This window comes from Plecotus auritus, assembly GCF_963455305.1.
Source record: "Plecotus auritus genome assembly, chromosome: 6".
Classification (NCBI taxonomy): Eukaryota; Metazoa; Chordata; class Mammalia; order Chiroptera; family Vespertilionidae; genus Plecotus; species Plecotus auritus.
Window position 1 is genome coordinate 65,053,557 of NC_137773.1, and position 19,947 is coordinate 65,073,503.

Below are 19,947 nucleotides of genomic sequence, written 5' to 3' on the forward strand. Positions count from 1 at the left end.
CCCCAAACAGGTCTTTTTTTCCCCCCAATTACAGTTGACATTCAATATTATTTCATATTAGTTTCAGGTGTACAGCATAGTGGCTAAACATTTATATAACTTACGAAGTGATCCCCCCGATAAGTCTAGTATCCAGCTGGCACCATCCATGGAATTATAGTATTATTGACTCTATTCCCTTGCTGTACTTTACATCCCTATGATTATTTTGTAACTATCAATCTGTACTTCTCATTCCCTTCACCTTTCTCATCTTTTCCCCTAACTCTCATCTCCTCTGGCAACCTTCATTTTGTTCTCTGTATCTATGAGTCTGTTTCTGTGTTGTTTGTTCATTTATTTTGTTCTTTGGATTCCACATATAAGTGAAATCATATGGTATTTGTCTTTCTCTGTCTTATATCACTTAATGTAATACCCTCTAAGTCCGCAGTGGCCTAATAAACCCTTTCTTTACAAAGCTGTTCAGCCATGGAAGTTAACATTTTTGTTTAACAATGTCGAGCCCCTGAAGCACAAGTTTCATTTCCAGCCTGTGGAGAGAACATGTACCTTCTGCCCTCCCCTGACCCAGTGCTTCCCTATTTTGTAAGAAGTTATGTTGCTATTAAAGCAATTCAAGGGAGAGCAGTTTAAAGCCAGGGCTTTTAATCTGGAAAGTGTCCCCGACCTTTTTGAGAATCCAGTCAACATTATGGACCTCTCCCCAGAAAAAGAAAATGCAAACCATCTTTTTACATAAAATTTAGGGAATGTATACATCTGGAAACTTGGAAGAAATCTGCTCTTAAAAAAAAAAAAAGTCTTCAGTTTTAGGGAAAATTTTTTTTTATTAATCCTCATCCAAGGATTTTTTTTCATTGATTTTTAGGGAGTGGAAAGGAGGGGCAGAGAGAGACACACACATATCCCAAATGGTTGCCTCCTGCACATGCCGGACCAAGGCTGGGGAATGAGCCTGCAATCCAGGTACATGTTCTTGACCAGAATCGAACCTGCAACCCTTCAGTCCATGGGCTGACGCTCAAACCACTGAGCCTACCTGACTAGGGCTAAGACAAAATTCTTAGCAAAGGCTGAGTCTCTAAAATGCCAAATCAAGTTTAAAGGCCAATCAAGTGTATATCAAGCCAATTAATTAAGCTTGATGTCAAAGTACTGATAAAACTGATTTTAGTATATAGACTAAAACTATTTGTTTTATTTGCATTATGTTTGAATTATTATATACAAAATTTGAATCAGTAGTTAGATTAAAGCTTTATTGGTTGCCATTTTAGCTGAAGTTGCCACTTAATACTAATATATAACTTAAATCTGTTTATGAGATTTATTTCAAAATTTTATGTCGCTAAAAGACTGATAGTAAAATAAAACAATAACAACAAAACTCAACCCAATCACATTACTTGCAATGTTTGATAGTGTGACAGCACTATTAAAGCAGGTTGGAAATAGGCGGCAAGAATTTTTTTTTTTTTTTGAGCCATGAAAGTAAGCGTTGACAATGGGACCGTCAGTAAAATTGTGTAACAGAGATTCCATGGAGAAACTTCTCTTTCCTTTGCTGCTACCCAAAGGGATATTTTAGAAAGACAACTAAACACACACATGCATACACACACACCTACAATGAGAGACCAGTGGGGAAAGGGATGGAATCAAAGCCCATCATCTCTCATTGAAGGGCAATTATACAGCCCCCTGTTCCAACAAACACACGATTATGACACTAATGTAAACGTCACAAAATCAGGAATGTTGCCTGTGTTGTTCCCTGACTCCTAGGAAGCATCTGGTATGTTGTGATGCTTCATTAATTAGCTCCTGAATGGGAAAAAAAAATCTACTCAGTAAAACTAGAGGGGAAAAAACATCTGCCAATCACTTACAATGCTACCCTGGGCAAATCCATTCCATTTTCTGGGCCTCAGTTTCTTCTAAAAAAAAACAAAAACAAAACAAAACAAAACAAAAAAAAAAAAAGAAGAAGTAAAATTGGGTCTTTTTAGGCATGTTCTAATGTTCCCAGTCTCTATGATTTTGCTTGGTGGTTGGGTACTTTTTCTTACACTGCAAGGCTCTTATCGTTGTAAGCAGGAAAGTTGACAACGGGCCCGTGTAGACCCCACAGGTGCTGTGGGTATTCACGAAGCAGCAGGAAGAGAGGAACACACAATGGAAATAGAAATGGGCTTGAGAAAGGACATCGCAGATGGCAGTGGCAATTCCAACGGTCCCAAGCAAGGCCTTCAATCTTGAGAGAAGAGGGAATATGCCATCTAATGAAATGTAATCCAATTATCCTTTGTTTTCTTTATGAAGTCACAGTCCGTAATTAGGTATTCCATGGACAGCATCATCGATTTTCTGCTGGTTCAACGTGCCTGAAGCAGTCACATACTGATATCTCTTCCAGAGAGAATATTCGTCACCATAACCTTCAAAAGAAAGCAGAACACCCAGTGTTAGAAATTATAAAAGAAACTTTGTTTAAACCCACCTATTAAGTCTTTAAGTAATTTGTGTTCTTACATGACAACATGTTCATCAACCCAGATTTGGGTGGGGTTTTTTGTGGGGGGTGGAAATATTTTCACTTTTGTGAAAAAGGATTATAAATTGGAGCTTATCTCTAAAATATTTGCCTGAATTTTTCTCTCCTCAGGGAAATAGTTTGCAAACTTCAGCATACGTAAAATTCACTTGGTGAGTTCATTAAGAATGCCGATTTGTAAGCCCGCCCCAGAGCCGGATCTAGACAAAGCCTAGGAATTTGCTATTTTAACTGTTACCATAGCAATTTCAATGCAGATGTGCCTAACTACCACATAGCATCTCCCTGCTAGATAGACCTTTAAAATAAGTATTTGTTCATCTTTCCTTTTTTCTCCAATCATTATGTGTGATATTATTGCACCCTCTAGTGGGCGATTTTACTCATTGTTTTTGGAGGGTTTTGTTCATTTGTCTGTTTTTCTATATTATAAATACCTGCCTCAAAACTTTTAAGAAAGCCCATCTCATAAATTCCTTGAAGGGAAACAATGGGAAGTCAAGGAAAGGTTTATAGGAAAATGGTTTCATATAATGTCAGATTCACACGTATTTAGATATATATGTGGTACATAACTTACATATATTTTATAGAAGAGAAAATGTTAATCCTGATAAGGTCGACTGAATAATAGAGCTAACCTGTTTTTTACAAATATTTTAGTAACTTTGAATTTACTGGCCACAGTAATTTTAGAGAATTTATATCTGCCAGCTTGACAGTCTCCCAGGACAGTCTCCAGCACATCAGAGCAATAACTTAGATCTTCCTGGTTGCTCCTTCCTGGTTGGCACCTCTTAGTACCTGGTGGCCCTTCTGACACCTCTACATGTTGGCTTCTAATACCCACAGCTCTTTTCAAGATCCCCAAAGCTTTGGGAGCCTGTTTCACACATTGTGGCCACCATCTCCCTGAAAAACCCTGCTTATCGATGCTAATACTACAAGGGACATAAATTCAGTTACTCACAGGCGCCCAGCAGGTACTATGAATGAGTAAAGTGGGCAAAGAGAATAGTGGGACTAAGGAAAACTGAATTTGTTCCATTTCAAGGAATTCAAAAATAGTTATAATTTTCTAAAGCCCCCCTCTGGGTCTAATAAAACATCTGTGAATCATGTAAGACTTTGTTTCATAAACCAGTTCGGAACTCCTGGTTTACATGAAGGCTTGCTCTGTGCTAACTATTGATGGGTATTGCCTCGTATAATTTTATCCACAGCCCTGTACCAGGGGATAGTGTCATTATCCCAATTTTACCAATGAGAAAACTAGAGCTTGAGTTGGTCACCTGCCCTAACGGACTCTAACCCCCATCCCAGTGCCCCAGGGCCTCTCTGGGCGTGTGGCCTCTGGCCTGTCCCACCTGGTTGTCACTGTGCTGCTTTCCTCACCCACCACCCTGATCCCCTGCTTCTCTCCACATGTCCCCGCTCCCCCTGTGTGTTTTTTGTTGTTGTTGTTTTCTGCAACATCTTCTACGATCTTTTGGCCTCCGATTCTACTGTGTCTGCATTTGGACAACTTCTCATCTGGTAGTTGAAACCTCTGTCTGCAACAGCACTGAGCCACAGTTCTTAGTAACTGATAGCTCCCACTGTAAACAAGGGTTTCCATACAACATGTGTTTACTATTTCTTTAAATAAGTGCACCTATTGCCCTATCACCCAAAATCACAGCACAGAGCGGCAGAGTCAGAGTTTGAACCCAGAGCCCTTGTTTTTAACAAGCACGTCTTGGATTCCAGACAGAGCACACTGTGAAACTGCCCAGTTGATGCCCAGTGGCGGATTCAGCCAGGCCCCAGGGCTGTGTGCGTTGGGTGGGAACTAGCTCCCCAGAGAGTTCTGTTAGACAGCCAAGGCTGACAACTCCTGTTCATTCTAAAGGACTCTCAGAACTGAATAACCGTCATCATTATCCCCCTCCATGTTCAGGGCAGGCCCGTTACCCAGCGTCTCTGAGTGCCACAGGAGACAGACTGAGGGGTGGCAAAATGTAGCCTTTGACTCCAGGTTCCCAACTATTCCTTCTCTTTGCAGGAAAACTTAGAAACCCTTTCTCAGTAAGACTGCCGTGTACAGTGTTCTCTCTCATCCCAGCCTGGGTATCAATGGCTGCTTCTCAACCCCAGGTCAACACGTGCTCAAACTGCACAGATGGTAGTTGTTAATCCTATAGGTACCAAGACTTCACAGACTCATCTAGGCAGGCAGTCCAGCCCTTACTGCTCACGCTTCCTGTTTGTTTGGACGTGGGTCCCAATGCTGGTGCAATGCAGACCGATTCCTCTGTCCTGCTCTCAAGAGAAGCAGAGCAGCTGCATTCAACCCAAAATAGGACATCCCCTCTCACTGGGCCATGCAGGAAAGATGCTAAATCATTATTATTGGTGGAAGAGAGAACTTTAGGGGAAAGGAGATGTTTCCAGGAGGTAACCAGTAGGCTCCCAGCTTGTTTATGTAGATAACATTTGAGGTTTGGGCTCTTAGTAACAAAGCCTCACACCTGTTAGAATGGCTATTGTCAATAAATCAACAAACAACATGTGCTGGTGAGGATGTGGAGAAAAGGGAACCCTCGTGCACTATTGTTGATGGGAATGCAGACTGGTGCGGCCACAATGAAAACAGTATGAGGTTCCTCAATTAAAAATGGAATTGCCTTACGACTCCGCAATTCCACTTCTGGGAATTTATGGGAAGAAACCTGAAACACTAATTTGAAAGAATATATGCACCTCTCTGTTCATTGCAGCATCATTTACAATAGCCAAGATTTGGAAGCAGCCCAAGTGTCCATCAGAAGATGAGTGGGTAAAAGAGCTGTGGTACATTTACACAATGGAATACTACTTAGCCATACAAAAGAAAAAAATTTACCCTTTGTGACAGCATGGGGGGACCTGGAGAGCATTATCCTAAATGAATTAAGCCAGTTAGAGAAAGACAAGTACCTTATGATTTCATTCATGTGTGGAATGTAATGTAACAAACAAAGTAGAGACAGAGTCATGGATAAAGAGCAGGCTGACAGCTGTGGAGGGGGAGGTTGGGGGTTGGGTTGAGGTTGTGGGGGGATTGAGCAAAAACAAAAAAGAGAAAGAACTTATGGACTCAGACAACTGTGGTGATTGCAGGGGGGTGGGGGGTGGGGAGGGAAAGTAGAAGAAGGCATAGGGGGGATAAATGGTGATGGGGGAAAAGAAAAGAAAATGAAAACAAAGAGCTCCATGTACGTTGCTATTTGTAATTCTACCGAGAGACAAGTTTGCATCGCGTACAATTTCTGAGTTTTGACCCCCAGGAAGCACTTAAGTAATCAGGGAACTGCCCACCATCTACCTCTCAGCCTGGCTTGCTTGTTTCCCACCTATCATCAGATGGTAGCCACTGTTTAAAAGTCTGAAGAGGTCACATTTTACCCCAGGGTTCTTTAATCCATTTCTAAGAGGGACATTATTTACTCTAGGCATCTTTATGAATTTAGGATTCATTAGGTCTCAAGAATTACTACTTATAAATGTTTAAGGTCTGTTGTTTGGTTCTCTCTCAAAGTATTTGAAATTATAACCAGTAAAACTAGATTCTCATAGGCTTATATGTACATAAACACTAATTTGAAAAGTGGAATTAAAAAATGAAACTATTTGTTTTAGTGTTTAATGAGCTAACTCCAAACAAATTCACTGATTTTGTGTTTACTTAACCTGAACTATTACAGGTTGATTAAAGCCAGGTAATAAAACTGGTTTGTTGATTTTCCTTCCCTGGACTACTGATGATTTTATGTCAGGGAGTAACAAATGCTACTTCTAATACAGACTCCATTGAAGTCACCATACAACTCTGCCAAGCGTCATTCATTAGGTGATTCTCAAAATTTAGTTTGCATTAGAATCACCTGAGGGCTAATTAAAACACAAGCTGCAGCCCTGGCACCAAAAGGTTGCTGGCTTGATTCCTGGTCAGAGCACACATCCGGGTTCCAGGCTAGATCCCCAGCGGGGACCGTGCAGGAGGCAGCCAATCCCTGTGTCACGCTCACATCGACGTTTCGCTCTCTCCCTCTCCCTTCCCTCTCTCTAAAGACCAATAACATAAAATAAATAAATAAAACACAAACTGCAGGGCCCCACCACCAGAGTTTCTGATTCAGTAAGTGTGATGTGAGGCCCAAAATTATTGCATTTCTAATATTAAAAGACAAACTAAGGCATATTAAAATTTTAAGAGTTTACTTGAGTAAAAATCTATTGGAATCAGACAGTGCCAAACCAGAAGTAATTAGGAGTGCTCCAGCCATAGGAGGCAGGAGAAAGACTCCTATAGAGAAAGTGCAGAAGCAGAGCAAGGAAATTATTTGACTCGCTACACTACAGTTTCCAGTCTGATTGGCTCTTTGTAATTGGTTCTCCTTAGGTTTTTGATTTTTTAACCTCCAGGCATTTATAGGCTTACACTTTTTTTGTTATTATTGATTGGAGAGAGATAGAGAGACACACTGATTTGTTGTTCCACTTATTTACACATTTATTGGTTGATTCTTGTATGTGCCCTGACTGGGGATCAAACCCTCAACCTTGGTGAATCTGGGACGATCCTCTAACCCAGAGGTCGGCAAACTGCGGCTCTGTTGACTAATGAGTTTGCCAACCACTGCTCTAACCAACTGAGCTACCCAGCCAGGGCACAGGCTTAGGTTTTTGTTTGCTTATGTAGGCCATAGGCCACCTCAGGATTGGTGCCACCTCAGCCCAATGGGCTCCTTATTTAACCAACATGAACAAGAACCAAGTTAATGCTTACTTCTGGGAAACACTCGCTACGAACCACTGCACCAGACCCATGGGGCCTCCGGGAACTTCACCAACTTTATAAGCCCCAGAACTTTTTTAGGATTTACTTGTTATCCTCTAGCATAAGAAATCTTACTTAAGCATATAGATAATTAAATAAACCTTAGACTCTGTTCTATCTATTGCTGTCACGCCTATGCAGTTAAACTCCACCATAATGTGATAAACAGGGAGGGTCAGAACATTTTAAACAGCTAAAATGTGATTTTTCATTTATGCTGCACTGATGAAATGATCAGGAGCAGCTGGCTGGCTGGGAGCACCTGAGTCTGTTTGAAAATGGAAAGACAAAACAAAAAACCCCAAAGATCACTATTGCTCCTATTAGCAATAGTTTGGGCTTGGCGCCACCTTGTGGTAATTGTTTGCTCTAGCAGTACATAGATTTGCTGATAATGCTGGTTCTTTTGGTTGTTAACGGAGCTGGGAAATGTACTGGAAGCGTCAGGGAAGAAAAGAGAGTGGATATAGTTAAGCAGTCCCTATCTCCTGGGTTTTCATATTGTGCAAATAAACTGCCTTTGTTCTTCATTGGTACAAAGACTTAAAAAGTATTCTCATTAAGCAGTATTTTTTGAATTTATATTTCAGGACAGAATATGAATACAAGTAATTTAAATTAGAAAACCTGCACCATTTGATTTAGCTAGAGCAAATGGAAATTTTCACAGAAACAATATTTGCCACAATGTATACTCCAATGTGGAAATCTTTTCAGAAAAGTACAGTAGCATACATACTTCTTTTTTCCAATAACAGTTTATATTCAATATTATTCTGTATTCGTTTCAGATATACAGCAGAGTGGTTAGACAATCATGTACTTTACAGAGTGGTCTCCCCGATATTTCAAGTACCTCCCTGGACCCATACATAGTTATTAGGATATTATTGACCATATTCCCTATGCCAGTGGTCGGCAAACTGTGGCTCGCGAGCCACATGCTGCTCTTTGGCCCCTTGAGTGTGGCTCTTCCACAAAATACCATGGCCTGGGCGAGTCTATTTTGAAGAAGTGGCATTAGAAGAAGTTTAAGTTTAAAAAATTTGGCTCTCAAAAGAAATTTCAATCGTTGTACTGTTGATATTTGACTCTGTTGACTAATGAGTTTGCCGACCACTGCCCTATGCTATACTTGACATCTCTGCAACTATTCTATAGCTATTTCTAAATGCATAACAAAGTTCCGTTTAATTCTTCCTACTGTTGAGGGGTTTCTGCAAGGGACCAAAGGCCAAGAAAAATAAACCAGCTACCAAAGACCCAGAGATTATACATCCTAAAGCAAGGTCGGAGACCACTATGTGAAACTGGCTTTGCCCACCTTAGCTTGTGCCCCACTGTGAAGGTGTAAAGAGACCTTGGTGACTGATGGGGACAGTGGGAAAGCTGGCAGTGGGAAGGGCTATGGAAAGCTGGGGGTGTGCTGGGGTGCATGCCCTGCCCTCGCTTAGCATTTCCACCAGCATCACTGACACCACTTGGAGAGACGTGTCACCTTAAAACAGAGGGATCTGAGGGCCGATATTTCACTCGTAAATAACCTAAATAGGAAAGGTCGTGGCCCTGGTTCCCTGTGGGTGGCAAGGTGAACATGAGGTTGCTGTCTTGTCAGAGAGCCACACTTCTTCCACTACAGGGCAGAGCCAACAGAGGACCATTTCAAGGAGGAGCTTGAGAGTTTGCATCTCTAACAGGTGCCAGGTGGTGCTGCCAAGCACCCTATGAGGCTCTGCTTTCTAATTAGCCCTGCCTGCAGAGGTCACAGGGGTAAATATCATACAGGTGGTCATAGGGCATAAGCACACATTATTTCATAAAACCGGGCCGGGGAGCACAAATGCTTATGTGCATTTTATCACTTTCCTATCACAAAATCTTTTGTGAGCTCTTATTGAATGTCAGCATCCCAAATACTAAACGAATGCCCTTTCGTGACATCTTTGTTAAAATAAGAATTCTGTCCTTGCCTTCTCCATCCATTCCTCCCTGTGTAGGCTTGTAACACTTGTTCACACTTTGTATGCAAACCTGAAAATGCAAGGATATGGATGAACATTTCATAAAATACAGTAAACCCTTGATTTTTCAGACATCAATTTAACGGACTTCGGATTTAACAGACAAAATTTCCAGCCCATGTGTCATATGTGAAAATTAACACCCCGTTAATTTTAAAATGCTTTTAACCAAGATTTTCTTGTAATTAAATTAACACATTATATACTAGTATATTTTTGTTATTAATTCACTGCTATTTTTAACAAATTATAGCAAATAGGCCATATGTTGTAAAAAATGCTTTAGTAATTTCACTGACATAGATAAATGTTACCTATTTGCAACTATAGTCTACATATTAAAATCCAAGGTCACCAGTTGTGAACAATGTTTGGCGAATGATCAGCTGAATGATTAGCAGGTAATCACACCAAGTGATTAGCTCGTGATCACACTGAATGGTTACCACGTGGTGACACCGCATCACATTCGGGATAATTGGTTCTGCAGTCTCGTGTGGTGGCTTTCTGCCGCAGTTTTTACGTGTGCCCACAATGTTCCCACGTGCACTAAGCCACGCCCCAGCCGTGTACATTTGTTTACTCTCAGTGACTGGTGGGTATATGCATTTACTAGATATATTCAGAATAAATTTAAAATTACTGTAATACATATAGAAAACTTTTCTGTGAAATTAAACTTTCCCTGTATACTTCATTTTAATTACACAAAAAGGTCTGCATACGTAAAAATAGGTAAACTAACTAATTTGTCATTTTTTACATATGCATGTGGAAAACCTACTTTATTATATAACGGACTTTCAGCTTTAACCGACAGCCCCTTGCCGGAATTAGTCCATTATGTCTGAGATTTTACCACACACTGATTTCTGGTGATGCCTTGTGCTGACCATAGTATGCAGTAACTTGATCGTGCAGAGGAGGGCGTGGTGGTATCACGTTTCCCTGTGTGCTGTCAGTGAATTCCTGAATAGTCCCTGCAAGATTTATAAAGTGGGAAACTTAGATGGTCCCTTCGCACTTCACTTTTTAAAATACTCCTGAGATTAGGAAGTGACAACTTCAGAATTTCTACTGTCTAGAACTAGAAGTCTTTACCTGACGTGGTCCATCCTTGCCAGCCCCTGATACTTTTCTATTTGAGGTTCATTAATTTGGAAGAATGTGTTCCAGCCACAGCATCAAAATTATCCTCAAATTTAAGAAGACCCAATTTTTATGGATTTTTTTTTCCTAAAGCCAGTTTTACAATTGAGGGTTGATTTGATATGCATATTTTGTTGCTGAAGGTATTCTCATTCACTTGGAACACTTAGAATGAAAACTGCTTTTCTGTAGCAGCCTGCACTGTGTATTTGGTCCTATTGAATATTGAGCTGATGCAAGAAACAGTTATTAAATCACAAAATGCTATCACCAAATGATAATCAATTCTATACTTACACAGATTACTCAATTAACATTACAATAGATGAATAACAAAACGAATTTTTAAAAATCAGGCTTATCTGTGAAAACTGAGATACCCATACTAAGATTTTTTCAATTCAGTATTGGTTAATTAAAATAGATTCGATGTTGAAGCATGTGGCTTTCCCCTGGCCCTGTTACTAAGATCTCTCCATTATTTACGTGGACTACTATGTAAAGTGTAGTTTGATGAAAAAGAAAGTACAAGATGAAGTATGAATTATTCATTGGCTCTAACAAACCCTTATAAAGAAAACTGTGTGCTGATTGGCCAGTGAGGAGAGAGAAACCGACGGTGTTTGTAAATAAAACATTGTTTTCTCTAAGAAGCTTTCTGGAGCCTCATGATCAGACTTGAAGTATTGTGCTCTCCTCGAAAAGAAATGATAGGACCTTCATCGTCATCCTGGAAGGGACGTTAGGAAGCATCCACCTCAGTCATTGATCAGCAATTGCTTTGACAGCAAGTAGCAGAGTTCTGGGAAATATGGCTCAATCAGATGGGGCTGTATTTTCCTCCCACGTGAGTGGCAACAGTGGAGGGGCTGTTGCTCATAGGGCTGAGGTCTCCCCGATGCGCAAGGCTGTTCCTCCAGGTTGCAAGATGACTGCTGGTACTCTTACTGTAACGATGAATTGCAGGTAGCAGAGGAGAGGAAATGAAGGAGAGGGGGAAGGGGCAATTCCAGGTCTGGATGGCAAAAACTCCATGTGCCCGTAGACAGCCGCTCATATCTCATTGTTGGAAAACAGCCCATGTCCGCCTCTGCCAGGGAAGGTTGGAAAGCAGCTCTGCTCTGAGCACAATGCTGGCCCTTGTAGAATTACTGGTCCTATATAATATAAACCCAGCGACCGAAATGGTGGACCAACCAGAACGACCAGAGACCAGGGTGATGAGGCAGGCAGGCAGCCAGAGTGGTTAGGGGCAGTCAGGCAGACAGGTTTGCAGTTAGGAACCAGTGGTCCTGGATGGCGAGAGGGATGTCTGAAAGGTCCCAGATTGCGAGAGGGTGCAGGCCTGGCTGAGGGACCCCCCTCAATCCCGTGCACGAATTTTGTGCACGGGGCCTCTGGTCTGTTAATAAAGGAAGAAAAGAATGACATCCTCTCCCCAAAGTGCTCTGTTGTAACCTCGGACACAATTTGCATCTTATGATGAGGCAAGTGGGCCTAGAGGTTAAAGGACTTCACCCATGTCTCAGAACCAGGGCTTTATGGACCATAACGTATGCCCTCTTGTTTTCTATTGGATTGTGCATGAAATTTCATGTGGGGGTGGTGGTCTTCGAAGTTCTAAAGATTTTGCTTTAACAAGAGCACTGTAAATAAAGAATACAAAGAATCATAGATTACTAAAAGCTTATCACATGAAGTCACCTCTAATAAGATCATAGTGGCCAGATTTTCCTACAGAAATAATGCAAAGAAAAATAAAATCACAGTTCCTCACCCAAAAATGAAATGATACTCTAGCTGTCAAAGCATTGCAATTTCATTTGAGGCTCTATTTCTTCCAAGTTAATAAGGGACTTGCCCTGGCTGGTGTGGCTCAGTTGGCTGGGCGGGGCCCTGTACACCTAAAGGTTGCTGGTTTGATTCCTGGTCAGGGCTCAATCCCTGGTAGTGGGTGTGCAGGAGGCAGCAGATTGATGTTCTACTCTCACATGGATGTTTCTCTCCCTTCCTCTCTCTCTCTAAAAAAAAAATAATATAAATCAAAATCAATAAAAATATTTTTTAAGTTAATAATGGACACCTTCCCTCATGTAACCCTTCACGTATGACTCTAACAATAGTAACCCCCCCTCCTCTCACAGACAGAGGCAGCAGCCCCAACTCCCTGCGCAGGGCGTGACTGGGGGGCAGCCATTGTAATCGTGGTGACTGCGGAAAATCAAGACTGCTCGCAAAGGGGCCTCGGCTGGTTTTCTCACATTGCCCAGATAACAAAAGCAGTGTTTTCTGGAAGACTTGTGAACCCATGTTGACTTCCTCTCACAGATATCATCCAGCCATTCAACTATTTTGTTGGATTTATACATTAAAAAATGCAACACTGTCTCAGGTTACATATTCATCCAAGAAGAGATTATTTATTGCTACTGGTATTTGTAACCTAGTGCCGCAAAGAAGTGAGATGCAGAACCCTGGAAGGAAATTTTTTCTAAAAATATTGCAAGTATCCCATTCATGTTATGGGGCAAGGAAACTATAGGCTAGCAAAACAGAAACGACTTGATTTAGTTCATTTGGACACTAGGAAAATATCATTTTCATTGTAATATTCATCCAAGTTATCTATAATGCCACAGGTTATGATTTCAAATCTTTCTAAACATGAAGACTAATTTGAACATGAGTGTCCTCTGGCAAGGCAAACATTTCATGTTTTCCCTCCGATCCTGATCTCTGTGTGGGGTGTAAATGGGGGCCAAAATGTCCTAGTTAGAAGTTCAGTCTCACTCATGCCATTTGTTTCTGATTGCAGTGGGAGAAACTGCAGATGACCACGAGTGAAAGGAGGAAAATATTCTGCTCTGTCACATTCCACGTCATCGCCATCACCTGTGTGGTGTGGTCCTTGTATGTATTAATAGATCGGACAGCGGAGGAGATCAGGCAAGGCAATGACAATGGTAAGAGGCACCCCCCCCCCTTTTCTCTTTCTCTCTCTTGGATTCCATGACAATACCCAGAGCTGAGTAGGAAAACCATTTCCCCGGTTCAGATCTTCATGTGTGATACACTAGCAAAAACCAGTACTGGAAACTGAGTCTTCTCCAATTGTGCTCCAGCTCTAAAGCATTAGATGTATGGGGTCCCAAGCTGAGAGGTGAGAAAATGAAGTCCATGTAAACCTTGGTGAGGAGAAATACTTGTATGCCATCCACCACTCCAGACTTCGCAGGAGCTGAATAAGGATCAGGTTCTTCCTCCTTTGCAAAGGCGATAGTTGTAAAAATGGAAGGCCTTTTCATTTTATTTAGTTGACCCTAGTCACTGCTTCTTTTAGAACATGAATAAGATGATACTCTGGTAGAGAATGTTATAGCTTGTTAATTAATACTGTGTAATGTGGTAGGATTAGCACTGTGGTTTGGAATTTTAAACATACTAGGTTTGACTGTCAAGTCTGCAAAGAAGGGTGTTTAAAAGTCATTAAGGCATATTCTAACATTTAACGTGCACAGGTGGTTTAAAATTGATTGTCTTCACTTCTGAAGGTACCAGCTGTTTCTCACCAGACTCTAAGCGTTACAAGAAACCTCAATCATAGCTGGTAAAATAGTGAGAAATAGTCCCCTAACCCCCTCTTCCTCGAGGGGGAAGGGGAAACACAAAATTAAACCCCTGGTGAATTTGAAAGGAGAAATTGTTCAAATGGTAACTGTATCTTTGCACGGTTATGAAATGTTTATTCACCTCCCTCAAAAAGGAGGAACATGAAAGAAAGAAAAAGATGAGAGGAAGTGAGGAAAATAGTTTAAAAGGGAAAGCTTTGTTACTTCTGTATTTCTTTGGTTTCATAAAAGCAGAAAGGAAAGATGTTGCATTCTCACACTTGCCCTCATGGTGGCAGCAGGGCACACCAACATGTGCTCTCCTGGCGGTCTAGAAGCAGAAGGGGACCTGGGCCAGTAAAAGGGACTGTGAGGCCTTGCCAAATGCCTTGGGATGTGGTTTATGTAGTTTAAGGGGGCGATGAGGGGCAGAGGAGGGGTGGTGACGGAGTGACAGATCCCGCGGCTCTCTTCTGAAAGAGAATGAAAGTGCTGTGGTTAGAAACTCGGGTAGGGTGAGGTTTTGTTTGTTTTTTGGCTCAATCTTAACTCATGTCTATACAATTGATATCAAACTACATTGTTTAAAACTACATTATGCATTGTTCCTGAGGTGCTGGATTTAAGCATGTCTATTAGGTCCTTATTAAATAATTTCCTAGAACAGTGGTCGGCAAACTGCGGCTCGCGAGCCACATGCGGCGGCTCGCGAGCCGCGGTTGGTTTGCCGCTCTGTTGACTAATGAGTTTGCTGAACACTAACCTAGACTCTCGATTCCAATAATTGCAGGCTACTGTTTTTCCTTGGACCTAGGAGATAGGGCCTTTAAAAAAAACAACAACAAAAAAAAACGTCCCCTATATTTACAGGTACTGGCCCAAGCCAAGTCACAGAAAATGCTTCAGAAACACTGCCTTATATATATATGGAGAGATAGAGTCATTCCACCACCATCCCCACCTTCCTATACCCAACATACGATCTCATGACTCCAAGATTTTCCTAGCAGTCAAGGGCAGACTTGACAGCCAGAGACTTCATATCTGTAGATGTCTAACTTGGAGTTCTATGTTTGAGAATCATGAACTTGCCCAGTGTGGCCTTGCCCCTCCCAGGGGTCACCCCAACTTGGTCCAGGTACACGACCCTGCAGGGCTCTTTCTGTCCTCCTTCAGCCACTTGTGAGGGGGAAATTAAGGACACCTTTAAAAACAAAAAAAAAAAACAACTGCATCATTTCAAAGTCAACATATTTTCCACCCATCTTAGAAACCTTCAAAAATATTTGAAGAGGGATAAATTGTCCAGAATTGAGGTTATAAATCAGCAAAATCTTTTGAACTGTATTAACAATCCTGAAGTGGTGGTGGTGGGGAGGGACCCTTCTTGTTTTTTTCTTTTTTCAATATATTTTTTTGATTTGAGAGAGGAAGGGCGAGGGAGAGATAGAAACACTAATGATGAGAGAGAATCATTGATCAGCTGCCTCTTGCATGCCCCCTAACCAGGGAATGAACCTGGGCAGATACCTGGGAATGGAGCTGTGACCTCCTGGCTCATAGCTCAACGCTCAACCACTAAGACGCACCAGCTGTGCGAAACCTGGTTGTTCTTTGAGATTAAATATGCATGATGCCCCAGATAGCTCTCTCACCTCATTCTCTTTCTCTCTGTCACCTGTGAAGGGTAAAAAAAATAAAAATAAAAATACATGGTACTTGAAACTTTAATATCCTGAATTACCCATGTTGCCAACTCTAATGAGAGAACAGTTGTTCTTTGTATCTTATCTTCACATATTCTAGAAGAATCCCCAATATACTCGTTATGTGTTGAAAACAAAACACAGACCAAGAAAAACAACAGTTTTATACTACCTATTAGAAAAACTCTAGGTACAGACTTCATTGTTGCCCAGAATTTTAAAAAAATATATTTTATTGATTTTTTACAGAGAGGAAGGGGGAGGGATAGAGTTAGAAACATCAATAAGAGAGAAACATCGATCAGCTGCCTCCTTCACACCTCCCACTGGGGATGTACCCGCAACCAAAGTAAATGCCCTTGACCGGAATTGAACCTGGGACCTTCCAGTCTGCAGGCCGATGCTCTATCCGCTGAGCCAAACCGGTTAGGGCCTGCCCAGAATTTTTTAAATGTATACACCATAAAAGACGAGCATAACCAATTGATTTTTTTCCCCATGCCTGACTCACTCATGAGCCTCTACGTATCCCCAGGGCAGGGGCCATGATTCGTTATTCAGAGAGTGCTTGGTATTAGTAGAGGCTCCAAAATTTTTGCTGGCTGCAGCTGAGTCCAGCAGATAAGAACTGTGTGTTAAAGATCACTTCCCTGCAATCCATAAAATATTTTTCAGCATTATTGATTAAACTATTCCTTTTAAAATTAATTACATGTGTTGATATTGTTAACAATCCAAACGTGATAAGCACTGATTTGGGCTGGTTGTCAGAGGCCAGGGTTCTAGTGTCGCCTTGGTCTCTGGCTAGTTACGTTGAACAAAACCATTAGTCACTCTGAAGCTCAGTGTCCTCATTTGTAAAACTAACCCTAAGCTAAAAGGTTCTTTTTATGACTCATTTTTCAAAGACACCATGAACCTGACCTTGCCTCAGATAAATGGAAACATTGTGTTTATACAATAAGGCACATATATCATGCCTGTTTACTCACTGTGAGTATTACCCTTGAAACAAGTTAGGGAAAAGGTTATAAATATGTGAGACTTCTCCTTTCTTCCTTTCTTTCTTTTTACTTCTTTCTTTTTTAAAGTAATATACCAGCTGGAGAGAAGCAACCAGGATAAAAGTGAAGAAGAAAACCACCTCCCAGTCTTATCAGTCATACACACCATTATACAAACACATTTTGTAACTATAACCTAAGCTAAAAAGATCCCAAGTTAACAATGGGGTGCTTTTTCTAAATATGCATTGGTTCTGCAGCTGTGCAATGAGACAGGTTCTCTTCTGCTATTGGGGACTCAGAAAGGCTTTTCAGACACCCCCCAGGTGCCTCCAGTCACATGACCTGCTATGTAAGATAGGAGAATTGGAACTTAAAAGTTGGAAGAGACCTTAGAGGTCACTGTTTTAAATATGAGGAAATCAGCCCTAACTGGTTTGGCTCAGTGGATAGAGCATCGGCCTGCAGACTGAAGGGTCCCAGGTTAGATTCCGGTCAAGGGCATGTACCTTGGTTGCGGGCACATCCCCAGTAGGAGGTGTGAAGGAGGCAACTGATCGATGTTTATCTCTCATTGATGTTTCTAGCTCTCTATCCCTCTCCCTTCCTCTCTGAAAAAAAAAAAAAAATCAATAAAATATATTCATAAAAAACAAAGATGAGGAAATCAGTAATTTGCCTCATCTGCAGCTATATCATAAAAACCCACCTGGGAGCTTGTGGTTTACCTGATAGGAGTTATAAAGGAGTCTGAGAGGGGCCAGTGGGTACATCCCAGTTTTCAAGCCATTGTCATTGTGGCCTAAAGGTTTAGCATAAGTGTTTCCTATCAAACACAATACACAGAGTTGTCACTTAAGTATTTCAGGACCTTTAGCTAACCTTTAGTGAGATTTCTGAGCTTTTCTCCTGAAGGGAATTGGAATTGCTCAGGGGCACAGGGTGAGGAGGTGTAGTGCCGACAAATGCTAGGGGCTTGGCTGGCAGCCATCAGGACTTTCTCCTTCCCAAGATTCCTGGTTTTCGTTGCCTGGCATCCAGGTGGGACATCCAAAGATTGAAGCTCAATGCAGTAAAAATGTCTTAATATAGGTACAGTGAAAGTTTTGCTCTTAATCTACAACCCATTAAGTCAGTCACAGATGGGTAGCATTTAAATCAGTCAGCAATGAAAACAATTTACATTCTTGTAGCAGTTTCTATGTGTCAAGAACTATTCATTTAATCCACACTAAAACCCCATGAGGTCAAGACTAGTATTACCTCCATTTTTAAGGGATGCATCCTTTATCTTTTGCTGTATAATAAACATATCAACAATTTTTTACATTCAAAACATGTTTAGATGACACTATTTTGGCCATATTGGGGTGGGGGAGAGGAAAGTGGTGGTTCTCAGTAACAAAATACAAAATTTTTATTAAATTTTGACTAAAGGGACTGCAATCCTAAATCTTATGCATGTCTGTACTTAGGAATTCTCTTTCTCTGGTGAGATATGGTATCTTCTTTCTTCTCTCTCTTTTATAAAGGGAATGAGGGTGGGTAGGCAGGCTTGTGTGTATAATCTCACACATCTACCTATTATTTTACCTTGTTAAAAGGATTTTAAATTCTGATTCTTTCACTCAGTATGTTCACTGTCTTCCTTAAAGATTTAGCTACAAGGAATAAATGTCAAAGTACATATCAAAAGTCTAATGTAGTATCTGATCACTTGATAATAGGTGGAAAAATATGAGAGATTACAGTGGTAGGAAAGAGAATTTCTTCACATACAATTTTAACATCTTTAGAATATTTGAAAGCAACTAAGCAATTCAGATTATAATTCTTATCCACAAAATTTAACATTTATATAGCAATCTATTCCTTACCCACAATTATTTTAAAATATGTTTTTATTGATTTCAGAGAGAGGAAGGGAGAGGGATAGAAACATCAATGATGAGAGAATCACTGATCGGCTGTCTCCTGCACACCCCTAACTGGGGATGGAGACAGCAACCTGGGCATGTGCCCTGATGGGGGATCCAACTACGACTTCCTGGTTTATGAGTCCATGCTCAACCACAGCAGGCAGGCATGGTCTTTTGAAGGGGTCATGGAGAAAAAGATTACCAAATCCATTGTTAACATTCTCTCTCTTGCTTCAAGGTGTCCTAGAATGGCCATTCTGGACAAAACTGGTTGTGGTGGCCATCGGCTTCACAGGAGGTCTTGTCTTCATGTATGTACAGTGTAAAGCCTACGTTCAGTTGTGGCGCAGGTTGAAGGCCTACAACCGTGTAATCTTTGTGCAGAACTGCCCAGACACTGCCAAAAAGCAGGAGAAGAGCTTCTCATGTAACGTAAACACGGACACCAAGGATGCGGTCGTGGTGCCTGTGTCACAAACGGGTCCAAATTCCCTGCCCTCCTCAGAAGACAGCCCTCCGGATGTGATGCCCGTGTGATTGATGCAACAGGTGGGAGTTCCTTCAAAGAAGATCTTTCTAACCCTCGGCCACAACAAATGACAGAGATGATCCTGAATTACTCACTTTCTGTATCTTCTCCTCTTTCTCTCACTGACTCGTTTCCCTTATTTGGCTTAGAAAGGAAAGGAGGAGAAGACACCAAATGACCAAGACCCCATGGAACAGAGTCTGAAGTGATACAGAAACGTGACAAGTTTGCTGAAGAGTAGTCTCTGAAAGGATTAAACGTCGCCGGAGCAAGGAATACTTTCAGGCAACGTTCATCATCAGACCAAATGGGCGCATGAGTCTTCACAGTAGCAGGGGAGAGTTTAAGAATAAAGACTTGAATTGCAATGTGTATTTCTTCTAAGGTCTCATAATGTTAACTATCTCATCTGGACATAGCAAGCATAGTTGGTTTTAAGCTTGAAATTGTCCACATTGTCCCTCAGGCACATCAGAAGCACACTCGGAGGATGCATCTTTGATATTCACACTTTGACAGAGAACAGAATTTGATGGCGTTAGTGCAGTCCAGTTGTTTTGACAGATGAATGATTTTAAAAGACACAGTATACA

General features: G+C 41.2%; 1 protein-coding gene across 1 annotated transcript in view; it reads left to right on the forward strand.

The window, feature by feature from the left end:
• The window catches only part of MARCHF1 (membrane associated ring-CH-type finger 1), a 669,052-nt gene extending 649,571 nt beyond the window's left edge, over positions 1 to 19,481 (forward strand). Inside the window, 2 exon segments of the mRNA XM_080672550.1 lie at positions 13,404 to 13,551; positions 19,064 to 19,481. Coding sequence (XP_080528676.1) covers positions 13,404 to 13,551; positions 19,064 to 19,362 — 447 coding nt within the window. The 3' untranslated portion in view covers positions 19,363 to 19,481.
• Positions 19,482 to 19,947: the final 466 nt, after the last annotated feature.